Consider the following 10,715-nt stretch of genomic DNA (forward strand, 5'->3'; position numbering starts at 1 on the left):
TCTGGACGGTGCCCCCATGGGCAGAATACCCCCGTCAGTCCCACACGTCTCCACCGGATCCATAGGCTCCACTGGCCCCTCTGAGAAAAGTTATCAGATGGTGACACTGGCCAATGAAGCCGTCGAGGCATATCCACCACAATTCCAATGGCGCCATATCAGATCATCTGATTAGATGATCTCTATGCGTCTGATTGGACAATGCGATCAGCCACGACTATAGCTCGTCTTGGCTGCAAAGATAACTCGTCGAAAATGTTGTCCGACTCATCCACCTGGTGCTCCTCGGTCCCCCCTAGCTCCTCGTCTGCTTCTGTCTGCACTTCCCACACATCGCACTTGGCTGCCCATTTCAGCTGACATCCCCTCTTCTCGTCGTATCCGGCTGCCGCGCAGTTTCTTCGATAGTTCTCATGCCCGGTTTTGGGTTGCACTAGGCGCGTGTCGACTTGCCATTTTTTCCCTTCCTTTCACGACAGCGGCTGTTCGTGTCAGGATCAGGGTTCCTCCATCATCGGCCAGCCCAGCTATTACTCCGGCTGTCTCACAAACGTTCTCTCTCTCTCTCTCTCGTGTCGTGGAGAAAGGATTTGAGTCACAGCTTGTCCTCGTCGTCCCACACTCCACTGCACTCCCTGTCTCTCGGTTTCGTCCATCGTGTGCCGGATCGGCGATATCGGCCTAAGCGCGCCCGCCACGTCCTGTCAGTCACCACCGGTATCCAACTAGGCGGAGCATCATGCGAGGTCGGAAATTGTGCGACGGCATGGGTTTCCGCGTGAGCGACCAGATCATGTTCTGGCACGCTTTCTGACTCTCTTTATTCTGGTTCCCCGCCCCGCTTGCCGCTCTGCAGGGACCATGTGTCCGTCCATTTGCCCCATTTTGCCGCCACGCGAGCCATCGCTGCTAGACTGTGACCTGCTGGTCCGAACCGCCCGACTCAGCAACCAGGAATCTAGTCTTCTCGCCTGGCCTTACTTGGCGCGCCGGAAGGGAAATTAGGACGATGCGTAGCCAGGAACCTTGCAGCTCATCGTCTCCAGGCCCTGACGGATGCAACGTAAACATTGCTGGGTGCAGCAGAAGCTAAGGTATAAGACGCTGAACCTTCTCCCTCCGTCCCTCCATCACCCGACTCTCTCTTCCCTTCCAGCAGCCAATCTTCTCCAGCCATCTTCGCAAGTCTCCTCGTCTTCCGTCTCTCGCTCATAGGTCATTCGTTCCACTCCTGGTTACTACAAGCTTCTCAAGCCACAGCCCAACCCCCACGCCAGACTTTCCAACACACCCCCCAAATCCATCAACATGGTTGCCACCCGTATCTTCTCTGTCGGTGCCGCTCTGGCCCTGGCTCTGCCTGCCACTGCCTCGCCGACCCTCGCTCGCCGCGCCTTCGAGATTAGCGAATTCACCCCCTTCCAGAAGCGCCAGGTCTCCAGCGAGCAGTTTGCCTGCCACTCCGCCTGCGGTATGTCAACGCCTAAACCTCTCAAAGGCATGGCCCGTTCCGGAAACTGACATGATCCAGGCAACACCATCCTCGAGTCCGAGACCGGCACCGCGCACTGCTCTTCCACCGCCTGGCGCACCCGCCTCGACGAGTGCTTGGACTGCGTCCAGGAGTTCCCCATCTGGCAGTTCTACAGCGAGGGTGTCCAGGCCGGCGCCACCGCCTGCGGCCTCACCGCCGAGCCCGGCTCCCCCTCCTCCGGCGGCGAGACCGAGACCACCCCCGCCGCTGAGCCCACCCCTGCTCCCGTCACTACCACTGCTGCTGCCGCGCCCACCACCGCCGCCGCTGAGGAGGAGACCACTGCTGCCGCCGCCGCTCCTGAGCCCTCGTCTCCCGCCCCCGAGGGCGAGACTACCCCGGAGTCTCAGTACCCCGTCCCCACCGTCTCCGAGGCCGCCCCCGTGGTATCCGAGTCCGCTGTCGCCTCTGCTGTTCCCTCCGCCGTCGCCACTCCCTCTGGCAACAACGTAAGTTTTCTGTACAGTCCTTCATCTGGGAATGTTTCATTGACGAGCCATATCCAGACCATTCCCGAGCCCACCACCATTGAGGTTGACGGTGCCGCCTCCCTTGGCTTCATGGGTGTTGCCGCCATGCTCGGCCTCGCTGCCATTGCCCTCTAAGCGACTTGTTTGGTCTTTTAAGCAACTGAAACTGAGGCGTTTGAAAACCGTATGGTCATATTGGGATGGCCTTGTTGTAATAGCTTGCTGTTCTGTACATAACACCCCTGGGGAGAGATGCGATTATGAGTCATTGGTAATGACCCTATTAATAAGATTAAGATGGGATATGATGCTTTGTTCTGCATTTGCGTGATGTATGATCCACTTTTCTCCTTCGTCGTGATTATTGGATGGACCAATTCACGGTCTGCCAGATTCAACTTCGTCTTCCTACTTGGATCCGTGGGTCTGTTGGGATAGGTTTCGCATATTGAACTCGTTGGATTCTTTGCTTACCATTAGATTTCTCATGGACTTCGCACCAAACTCTCACACTTATTCTCATGTTCGTAATCAGACTCTTCCGGCTGACGTTTCTGTGTCTCCTCCTGGATATGGAAATATGAAACTTCCAGGAAGTTGAGAGGTTGCATACCTAGCCGCGCATGCATGTCCCGAAAGCCTCGCATGAATGGAAGCAAGCGCCAGCATAACGCACAGCAATACCAGCCACTAACTAGACATCATCGGCACACTGTTCATAGAGAAAGTGCTGGCAGCAATATACCTCCTATTCGCCCCACGGAAACCATTTCAGGTACCCGAGTTACTTCAAGAGTCGAATCAGAGAACCAAACCACATGCAAAATCCCATGTTGCGGTATCGGGCGGCTTTCCACGGATGGCCCGAACTTCGTCCAAGACGGTCACTGCTTCAGACCTGGCTCGTATCCGGTCTCCTACCAGACAAGTATCTCCGAGCCAACCGCCCGAAACGCCGGCCGAGCCCCTCCAGCATACAGCATCCTGTAGCCTCGCTGCATTGGCGCGCTTGTGTGCTGACCAGTAAGTCCAGGCATGTTGTTCGTGTTGATTGTTCTTCCAGACATGCCTGTTGGTTAAATGTGATGCCTGAGATCGAGATCCCTGGCAGCCGTCTGCTTGAACTCGAACGATGCTACCAGAACCGTCCACGTGGTCAGGCGCTGCCTTTCAGCCACTTCTTAGTCTAGTCGCTGGACTCTCGACCCGTCGGCGGGCTGGGGTGGCAACCCTTGCGCCCCTTGGCCAGCCCAAGGCTGCTACCGGCAGCCCAAGAGTGCAACTCTACGCGACGTCCGTCCGCAGTTAGTCCGCCCGTCTCCGAGACTGCCAACAAAAGTACATGGGGGAGAGCGGCGAGTGACACAGACTCCACTGTATGATGAAATCCTCAGCCTGTCGTGCCAGCTCTGACCAATGTCATGCTATCGTGTGAACTCTCATGGTGGACTGACCTTTGTTAACAACACGTCCACACGCTACTGACACATTGTGTTCTGACAACAACTTTGAGAATGTGTCTTGTCTCGAGCGGCTGAATCGTCAACAGTCCGCTACAAAGAACGTGGCTGAATATTGAACTATACTGTACAGCACATGACTAGGTGTACATGACGCCCCCTGTTCGCAAGCCTTGACCCATGCCGCGGGCCAAGAATCCTGGCATCCTGCGTTCTTGGCTTGATCTGATAACGATAGAGCTCCTACCGGCCGGCCAGGACGTGGCCATGGCGGATCCCACTCGTCCGCAAGGGGTGGTGCAGGTGATCGGCGCGGGATCTTGACCTTATCAAACCAGGAGGCCAGCAAATCAAGATGTCTGTCTAGTACTTCCTGCGTGAAATCATGTACGGAGCTGGATCCAGAAAAGCCATGACCGAACGTACCCGCCGCAGCCACCTCTCCTCCTTCGTTCTCGCTCAATAGCCCGAGGGCCCTGTTTCTTTCTCCGCGTCTCGTTCGCTGCAATGAGCAAGGCTCGATCTCCATGCTTCCGAGTTCTCCGAATACTTGCCTGACAGCATCCAAAACCTACCTGGCTATTCTACTGCAGTTTGATCTGGTTCGCTCTTCCAAGTCTTGATGCCATCAGCCAGGCAACATGCTCTCTCCTCCTAGACCTGATCTCCTTGAGCATGAGGCCCAGTGGTATCAGGACAATACCACGGATATTCTCGATATGATTGAGATTCGATCTCAGTATCTTCCAGACTCAAACCTGACTTCCCCGCCAGCAGTCTTGCCAGCGAAACAGGCCGCAAGCAACCATCCCTGGCACCAACCTGCGCCCTCTCATCCAGTGAGAAGCCCGACCAGTCCGGCAGCAGCGGCAGCATCACTCTTGGCACACAAATTGCATCCCTCCAGCCAATCGTGGCAGTAATGTTACGTGACTCAAATCCGAGGCGTTCAGAGCCGCCGGGGTGCTGTGCCGCAGTCACTAGTCCACCCTCGAGCTCATTCGCCCCTCTCGAGCCATCAAACACGTGAGACTGCGCCAGCAGACGCGGGAGTAGGTCTCCCTTAGCCAGCATCACAATTCCATGAGGTTTCTACGCCGATCAGCAATGTCCTTGTCCGCAAGCTTGACGCCTAGCGCAGACAGAGAGACCCAAAACGCGTGTTTGCGGACCTTGTCATCTCTCGCTTCGGCCACGGCCGAGCCCGGCTTTGTAATCCGCGTGTACGTCGTGAAACGGACACAGCGGAATATCTTGATGCAGCGGCCTCGCGCACCTGGCGAGCCCTTCAAGGGGGCCACTTGCGTCCCAGTTGCAGTACAGCCCCCCCACGGCGTTGAACAAAACGGCACGCTGCAGCTGCAAGTCCTCCTTGGTGATAAGTTCTGCCTGTTGCTCAATTTGCTCGCTCCCTGAACACATACCTCACCCCGCTCATGGTGCCGGCGTCAGCCGTGATGTCCTTGCCGTTGATCAGCAACACTGTAATCGTCCATTCGAGACCATAGGGGCACTAGCAGACGAGTTGAAGAAAAGACCTGTGATATAGAACACCAGCTTCCCGTCGTGTCAAGGTCATTGTATCGACTCTGCCTTCGAGCTAGTTCAATAAGATCTCGCTTGACTGGGAACATGGGGTCTGAGGGTTCTAGGGAGCGTAGCCGGACTGGAATCGTCAATCTCGTCAGAATGGCCTCCAAGATAAGATTCCGTACTGCAGACGCTGTCAGCTTGAAGGCCACATGCGACACGCCCCCGCGAAGTTTGGTCATGTTGTAGGCTAGTCTGAGAGGCAGCTCGTAGGCGGTTCTCACGTGAGAGGGGGTGCCGTGCCGGTTTGTCTGCGAGCCTGGGCCAGATGAGTGATGTATTGCTGTTCGTGAAATTGTTGATCTTCACTGGGAAGCAGATCCGGTAAACCCATTTTCGACATGGCAGGTAAATTATGCATGTATACTGGTCTACCTTTGGCAATGGCTTCGGTGCATGGGCGTATCACATCCAAAGGTTTCTGCCATGTCTGAGTTGCAATTTTACTTGCTCCTCCGTATTAGGGGGGTAACCAACGCTCGAGGTCTCCATACTCAACACCAGGGTACGAACTGCGAAATGAGCCCGAGGGACAGGTTAAGACGTTCACAAGTATCCTGTTACTCATGCTTTAACGATCAGGCCAAAATCATTGTGATGATCCGCGAATCGCGGTTAGCGAGTTCAATTACTATGATCCGGAGATCAGAATAGCAACTGGTTTGACTGGGAGCTCCCATGGTCTTTGTCCACCTTGACCACAAGGCTTTGCGGCACAACTCGAACCCCAAAGGTACCTGACAAAGACCGATTGACGTAGAGTCTCGACCACTTTGCCTGTTGACATGCCATGTTCAGGGTATGTCCCGCTCAAACCGTACTGGTCTGATCATGCCGATTGCGAATAGCTTCAAGGCTGGGATATAAACTCATCGCAGCTCCTTCACAAGCAGACCATCTCAGCCCCAGACCATCATACCATCGACAGTAACTGACAGTGCAGCTAGACATAACCGAACACACCCTGACCGAGCCTCTTATTCCGCAGACTCACAACAAAAACCATGGCTGACAAGGCAGCTACCAAGCTCCCGATCCGCATGCAGGACTCGAAGCCGCGCAAAGGCGAGGCCTTGCGCAAAGAGCAGCATCGCTACCTCCGCTGGGAGCGCAGGCACAGCCGCAATGGAGGCCTAGGATGGGCGCAAAACATCTGGCCCGACATGCCTGAGAAAGCTGGCGACACCATCCCCTCGCTCCCGAGCATCCGTGAGCTGATCAGTGGCCTCATTGTGCGTGGCGCTCTTCCTCTGCCGCTCGCCTTCCACGTGACCGAGTTTGCCAACGGCATGTGCAGTCGCGTCTTCAAGCTCGAGTTTCCCGAGGGCGCCGAGATGCCTGACGGCATGAAGAGCACAATGCTGCTCCGTTTCGCAGCGCCCCTGGATCCGTACTGGAAGACAGAGTCGGAGGTGGCGACCATGGCGTGGCTGGCGGCCAAGACCTTTGTGCCGGTCCCGCGGGTGTATTTCTTCGATTCGTCGGCAAACAACGATCTCGGGTTGGAATGGGTGATCATGGAACTGATCGAGGGATACACGTTTGCCAACTGGATCGACGACTGGGCCGACGAAGACGGGATGGACCAGCTGACGTTGACAGATGATCAGATGAGACTCATTGGATATCAATCCAACAGTTACCTGTTGAGCCTGCGCGCACGCCAGTTCGACAAGATTGGCAGCCTGTACTGCAACTGGGGAACAGGTGAGTTCTATATCGGCCCGATGGTTCACCTTGACTACTTCCATGGTGACCGTCTCCAGTATGAAGGTTTGCAGCGGGGACCATTCAGCAATATTTCCGAATATTTCAAGTCCCTGACGGATCTCACGATTCTCGAAGCCCACCACATGCAGGAAGCTGATCGGAAACAGCTCCTGGCACTAACCGGTGCTGCGTGCTGGGACGTTGTTGGTGAGGGCGATCCTGGTTTTTCAAAGCCACCGAGCGTCGAGGGCCTACAGAATCGCGCCCACCAGATCAACACCGAGCTGATGCCACGCCTACTAGCGCACGTCAGCAACCTACCAACATTTGCCGGGGGCGTGAACAACGAGGCTGGGCCCGTCGATGGATGGCACACTGAACTGATGCATCCCGACTTGCACAGCAATAACGTGCTCGTTACCCGTTCGGCGAACGGGATACCCAAGATCGCGGCCATCATCGACTGGGATTGGACGTGTTTGATGCCGCCCTCGTTGTCAGCGTTCATGCCGCCACTTGAGTTGGAATTCCAGGACAAGCTGGCTGGGAGTGTCAGGTACCCAAACGCGCAATTGTTGGAAATGCATCATATTCTCGCTCCCGGCGATCTGGAGAAGGATATTCTACCGAAGCTGCAGGGCTATCCCGTCAACAACATTGCATCGACGATCTTCCGGCCAGCGAAAAAGTACATCGTCAAGCGCGCCCTGGCGCTGCGAGCGGTGCACCACGTCGTGCGGAGAATAGCCGCGTGGGATTCTCGCGACATGGAGTGGGTCACCAGTGCTATCGAATTTCTGAATCAGCAGCAGCAGCAGCAGAAGCAGAAGCAGGGTGAGGATTGATAGATTGACTGGTGTGCTTTGAGGGCCTCGTCGAGTGAGGATTCAGTAACGACGCTGTAGGAAGCATGTGTAGACATCGATTTACTGACGCGAGAGCCGGCGTTCATGTGAATCGTTGACTCTCTGAGTAAAAGAAATCTTAGGCCTTAGAGTAGAAATGAGCCCAGATACACGAATGATTTGATTATGTGAGCCTAGTGAAGTGATGTGAGCTGAAGTTGATGGTCGCTCGCCCAGCATCTATCTTGGCAGTATATTTTGCTCGTGATTGTAGGAGCACAACCCCAGCGTAGATCACAGCCAAGGTGACATGTCGGTCGGCAGCTGTCCACATGTTGGACCAAAAGGTCCGAGAGAGAAGGGGGAAGGGAGGGGTTCAGATCGCGATCAGGAACACGTCCATCCTTCGTGCGCCTGTCCTTGATACAGTCAGGGCCGGCAAGCACCGAAACGTGTTTGTGCGCCATGCCAATCTCCCCCAGGAGTAGCTTTCCCGCTGGTGATGCTGTGGCTTTGACTCGAACAGTCCCTCTGGTGGTGCGAGTCGCACTAAGAGCGGATGGCGTCACTGGTATCGTTGGGTTGCTAGGGAGTGAACCATCGGCTGACGTCATGGACAGCCATTAGGGGGTTCAACCAGTGAACCCATTCTTTGCTGGCTCGACGAGCCGCACAGTAGTTTTCCAAGACCATCCCATCTGCTTGCGGACTCTGCAAAGCCCACGGGCGGGCGGCATGGTTGACAATGCGGCCAGATGATTTGGCGATCTAGATTGAGTTTGCTGGCTTTAACAGGCTCGACAGGGCGGACAGGTTTCCACACCTGCGGAAGAATTGGGGGGTGCAGGGCTATGGAGCCAAGCGTTACGCGTCGAGTAGCGGTTATGACGATGTGCAAAGCGTATCCTGTCCCCTTGAGCGGTGCACCAAGCATTGAGGTGCCTGGTCCGGCTCGTCATGTCTTGTGCCCGCCGTTGGATCGCGAGATGCAGAGACATACGAGGGTGAAGAGCACGGCCTGGTCCAGATGGTGTCGCTGGTGTCGCTTGGCAAGAAGATATCCGGGGGCTCGTCAGAAGCACGCAGATGGCATCCGTTTTCTGCGATGCAATGTCGTTGTCATGGGGAATCGATGCGCTCTTTCACCGCACCTTTTTCGTCTGCAACCAATGTAGCATTGGCTGTATCGAGAGGAAACGTGAATGGGGTGCCCATTGGAATGTATCCAGCTAATGTCATGTTCGTCGAGACATGCAGGGACGGCGCGCCTGACCGAAGCGCTTTTGGGGGCCAGGGTGCATCGCAAACAGAGGTCTGCGTTCCAGCCCAGGCCCGCGACATCCTCAATTGATAGTTCGTCGCACTCCTCCCTCCAGCTTCGTGTGGATATCGTCCGGGCATGCGCCGGGATGTGGGCACCGACTGGGTAGCCAGCTGGCTGTAGGGCAAGGCGCTGCTGGGAGCGAGGTAGCTAGCGCGCGGCCCATCGTGGGGTATGACGCTGTTGAGGCTACGAAACGGGGGCGTTTCGTGAGAATCTCCGGGCGGGCCAAGGACAGGTTAAAACCCGCCTCATCGATCGGCGCTGGGGTGATCGGGGGCGTTCACGGGAGATTGGCCACAAGCTGAGCCAGCATCGTGGTTTCTGTCCCAGTTCTTCGTCAATTGGGTTGCCCGCTTCCCAAAGAGGTGTTGGGGGGTGTCTGTCAGGCTCATGAACCCCGTGTCGTAGCACATGTTCTCGTCGGCTCATCCACGATCGGTCGACCAGACGGTGTGGACGTGGCCGCTGGATGAGAATCGCCAAAGACTTGGCGGCAGGGGGCAGGCAGAGTCTAGGCCTGGCATCTGGCTGCGCTCTCGAAGAATGGGCACGCGCTTGTGACAGGTGAGTACCTGGACCAGAGTCGATGGATTGTAGCTAGAGCCTGTCTGGTGTCTGGAGTGCACCGGGGCAACCAAGTACCGGCAGCGGCTGAGTGGCAGCTGGGCCCTCGTCATCGCGATCCACTGTTGGCCGTCGACCACCTGTCCATATGAAGACGCACCAGAATGGCACAGACATGATCCAGGGGATTGTTCCGTCTCAAGAGAAACCAGTCAACTCCAGCGTCGGGGACTTGACTGGCTGTTGCTTCCATAATGAGATGCGAGTGTGAAGTATCGCCTCTCCCAAGGAGGAGAACAGGTGATACCGAACGAGAGCCAGTTCGAGACCCAGGAGGCTCTCCCTGTACCTGGGGAAAGACTGTCCGTTTCGGGAAGGGGCATTGGGAGATCTCATTTGGAGGTGGGCAAGCACAAGGGGAATCGGACTGCAACCGCCTCCCTGTCAACCGCTTTCCCCCCACCGCTCCTTCCCCCCGTGTGCCTTAGCCGCCGGATCACCAACGATGAAGGGGGGTTCAGACGTAAGCTGGGGTGAAAAGCAGTGATCCAACTGAAATTGAGACCCCCTCGCAGATGGAATGAAGAGCCTTTGAATCCAGAACCAGTGTCAGACAAAGATGGACAACGAACCTCCCATTTCCATGGCAGGGGCGAGAGTGTGCCGTCGTGCGCATGGCTGGCCAGTGGTTGCAGGGATCGCAGGGGTCGCACCAGCTGGCAAGCAGAAACCCTCAAGCCAATGAGGGTCCGACCTGGTACTTCAGTCCCGGATCAGAGGCTCCACAGGAGCTACCGCAAACGATGACGTCCTTCACACGAAGCTCCTCCCAAGCTTCACAGTAACGTCACTGCTTCCGTAGTGCTCGTGCCCGTCTCCGTCTCCCCAGCGTGCCTTCCTGCCTACCTACCATTTCTAACCTCTCCACGGCAGGTAGGTAAGGTAGGTACCTTAGGCACCCTGTCAATGGTTCAATGCGAGCTAACGTGTCAGCCATTCCCCAGTGAGGTCTCGCTGAGTGCATCCGCCCGTCATCATCGTTCTTGGAAGCCCAGATTCAGCCAAGGTCCAGGGCAAGCTTTTCCTCTGGTGCCGTCTCACCTGAAGTGCCCGAGCTGGGGCCGTCAGTCGGTGCCCTCTCTGCACCCCCCCCCCCCCACCCTACCCTTCTTTTTTTTGGCCGTCCCAGGCGCCCGCAGGAAAAAAATTGGGGGGACC

General features: G+C 56.3%; 2 protein-coding genes across 2 annotated transcripts; both read left to right on the forward strand.

Moving 5' to 3' along the window:
- Positions 1 to 1,308: 1,308 nt before the first annotated feature.
- Positions 1,309 to 2,139, forward strand: VDAG_05722 (uncharacterized protein; the record flags this gene model as incomplete). Its single annotated transcript, XM_009655119.1, has 3 exons — positions 1,309 to 1,471; positions 1,532 to 1,983; positions 2,041 to 2,139. 3 exons carry the CDS (start codon positions 1,309 to 1,311, stop codon positions 2,137 to 2,139), a joined length of 714 nt encoding a protein of 237 aa, XP_009653414.1.
- A 3,919-nt stretch (positions 2,140 to 6,058) lies between these two features.
- On the forward strand, positions 6,059 to 7,609 carry VDAG_05723 (uncharacterized protein; the record flags this gene model as incomplete). Its single annotated transcript, XM_009655120.1, has 1 exon — positions 6,059 to 7,609. The coding sequence occupies one exon, from the start codon at positions 6,059 to 6,061 to the stop codon at positions 7,607 to 7,609; it is 1,551 nt and encodes a 516-aa protein (XP_009653415.1).
- Positions 7,610 to 10,715: the final 3,106 nt, after the last annotated feature.

The sequence above is a fragment of the Verticillium dahliae genome, genomic scaffold (genome assembly GCF_000150675.1).
Source record: "Verticillium dahliae VdLs.17 supercont1.11 genomic scaffold, whole genome shotgun sequence".
Taxonomy (NCBI): Eukaryota; Fungi; Ascomycota; class Sordariomycetes; order Glomerellales; family Plectosphaerellaceae; genus Verticillium; species Verticillium dahliae.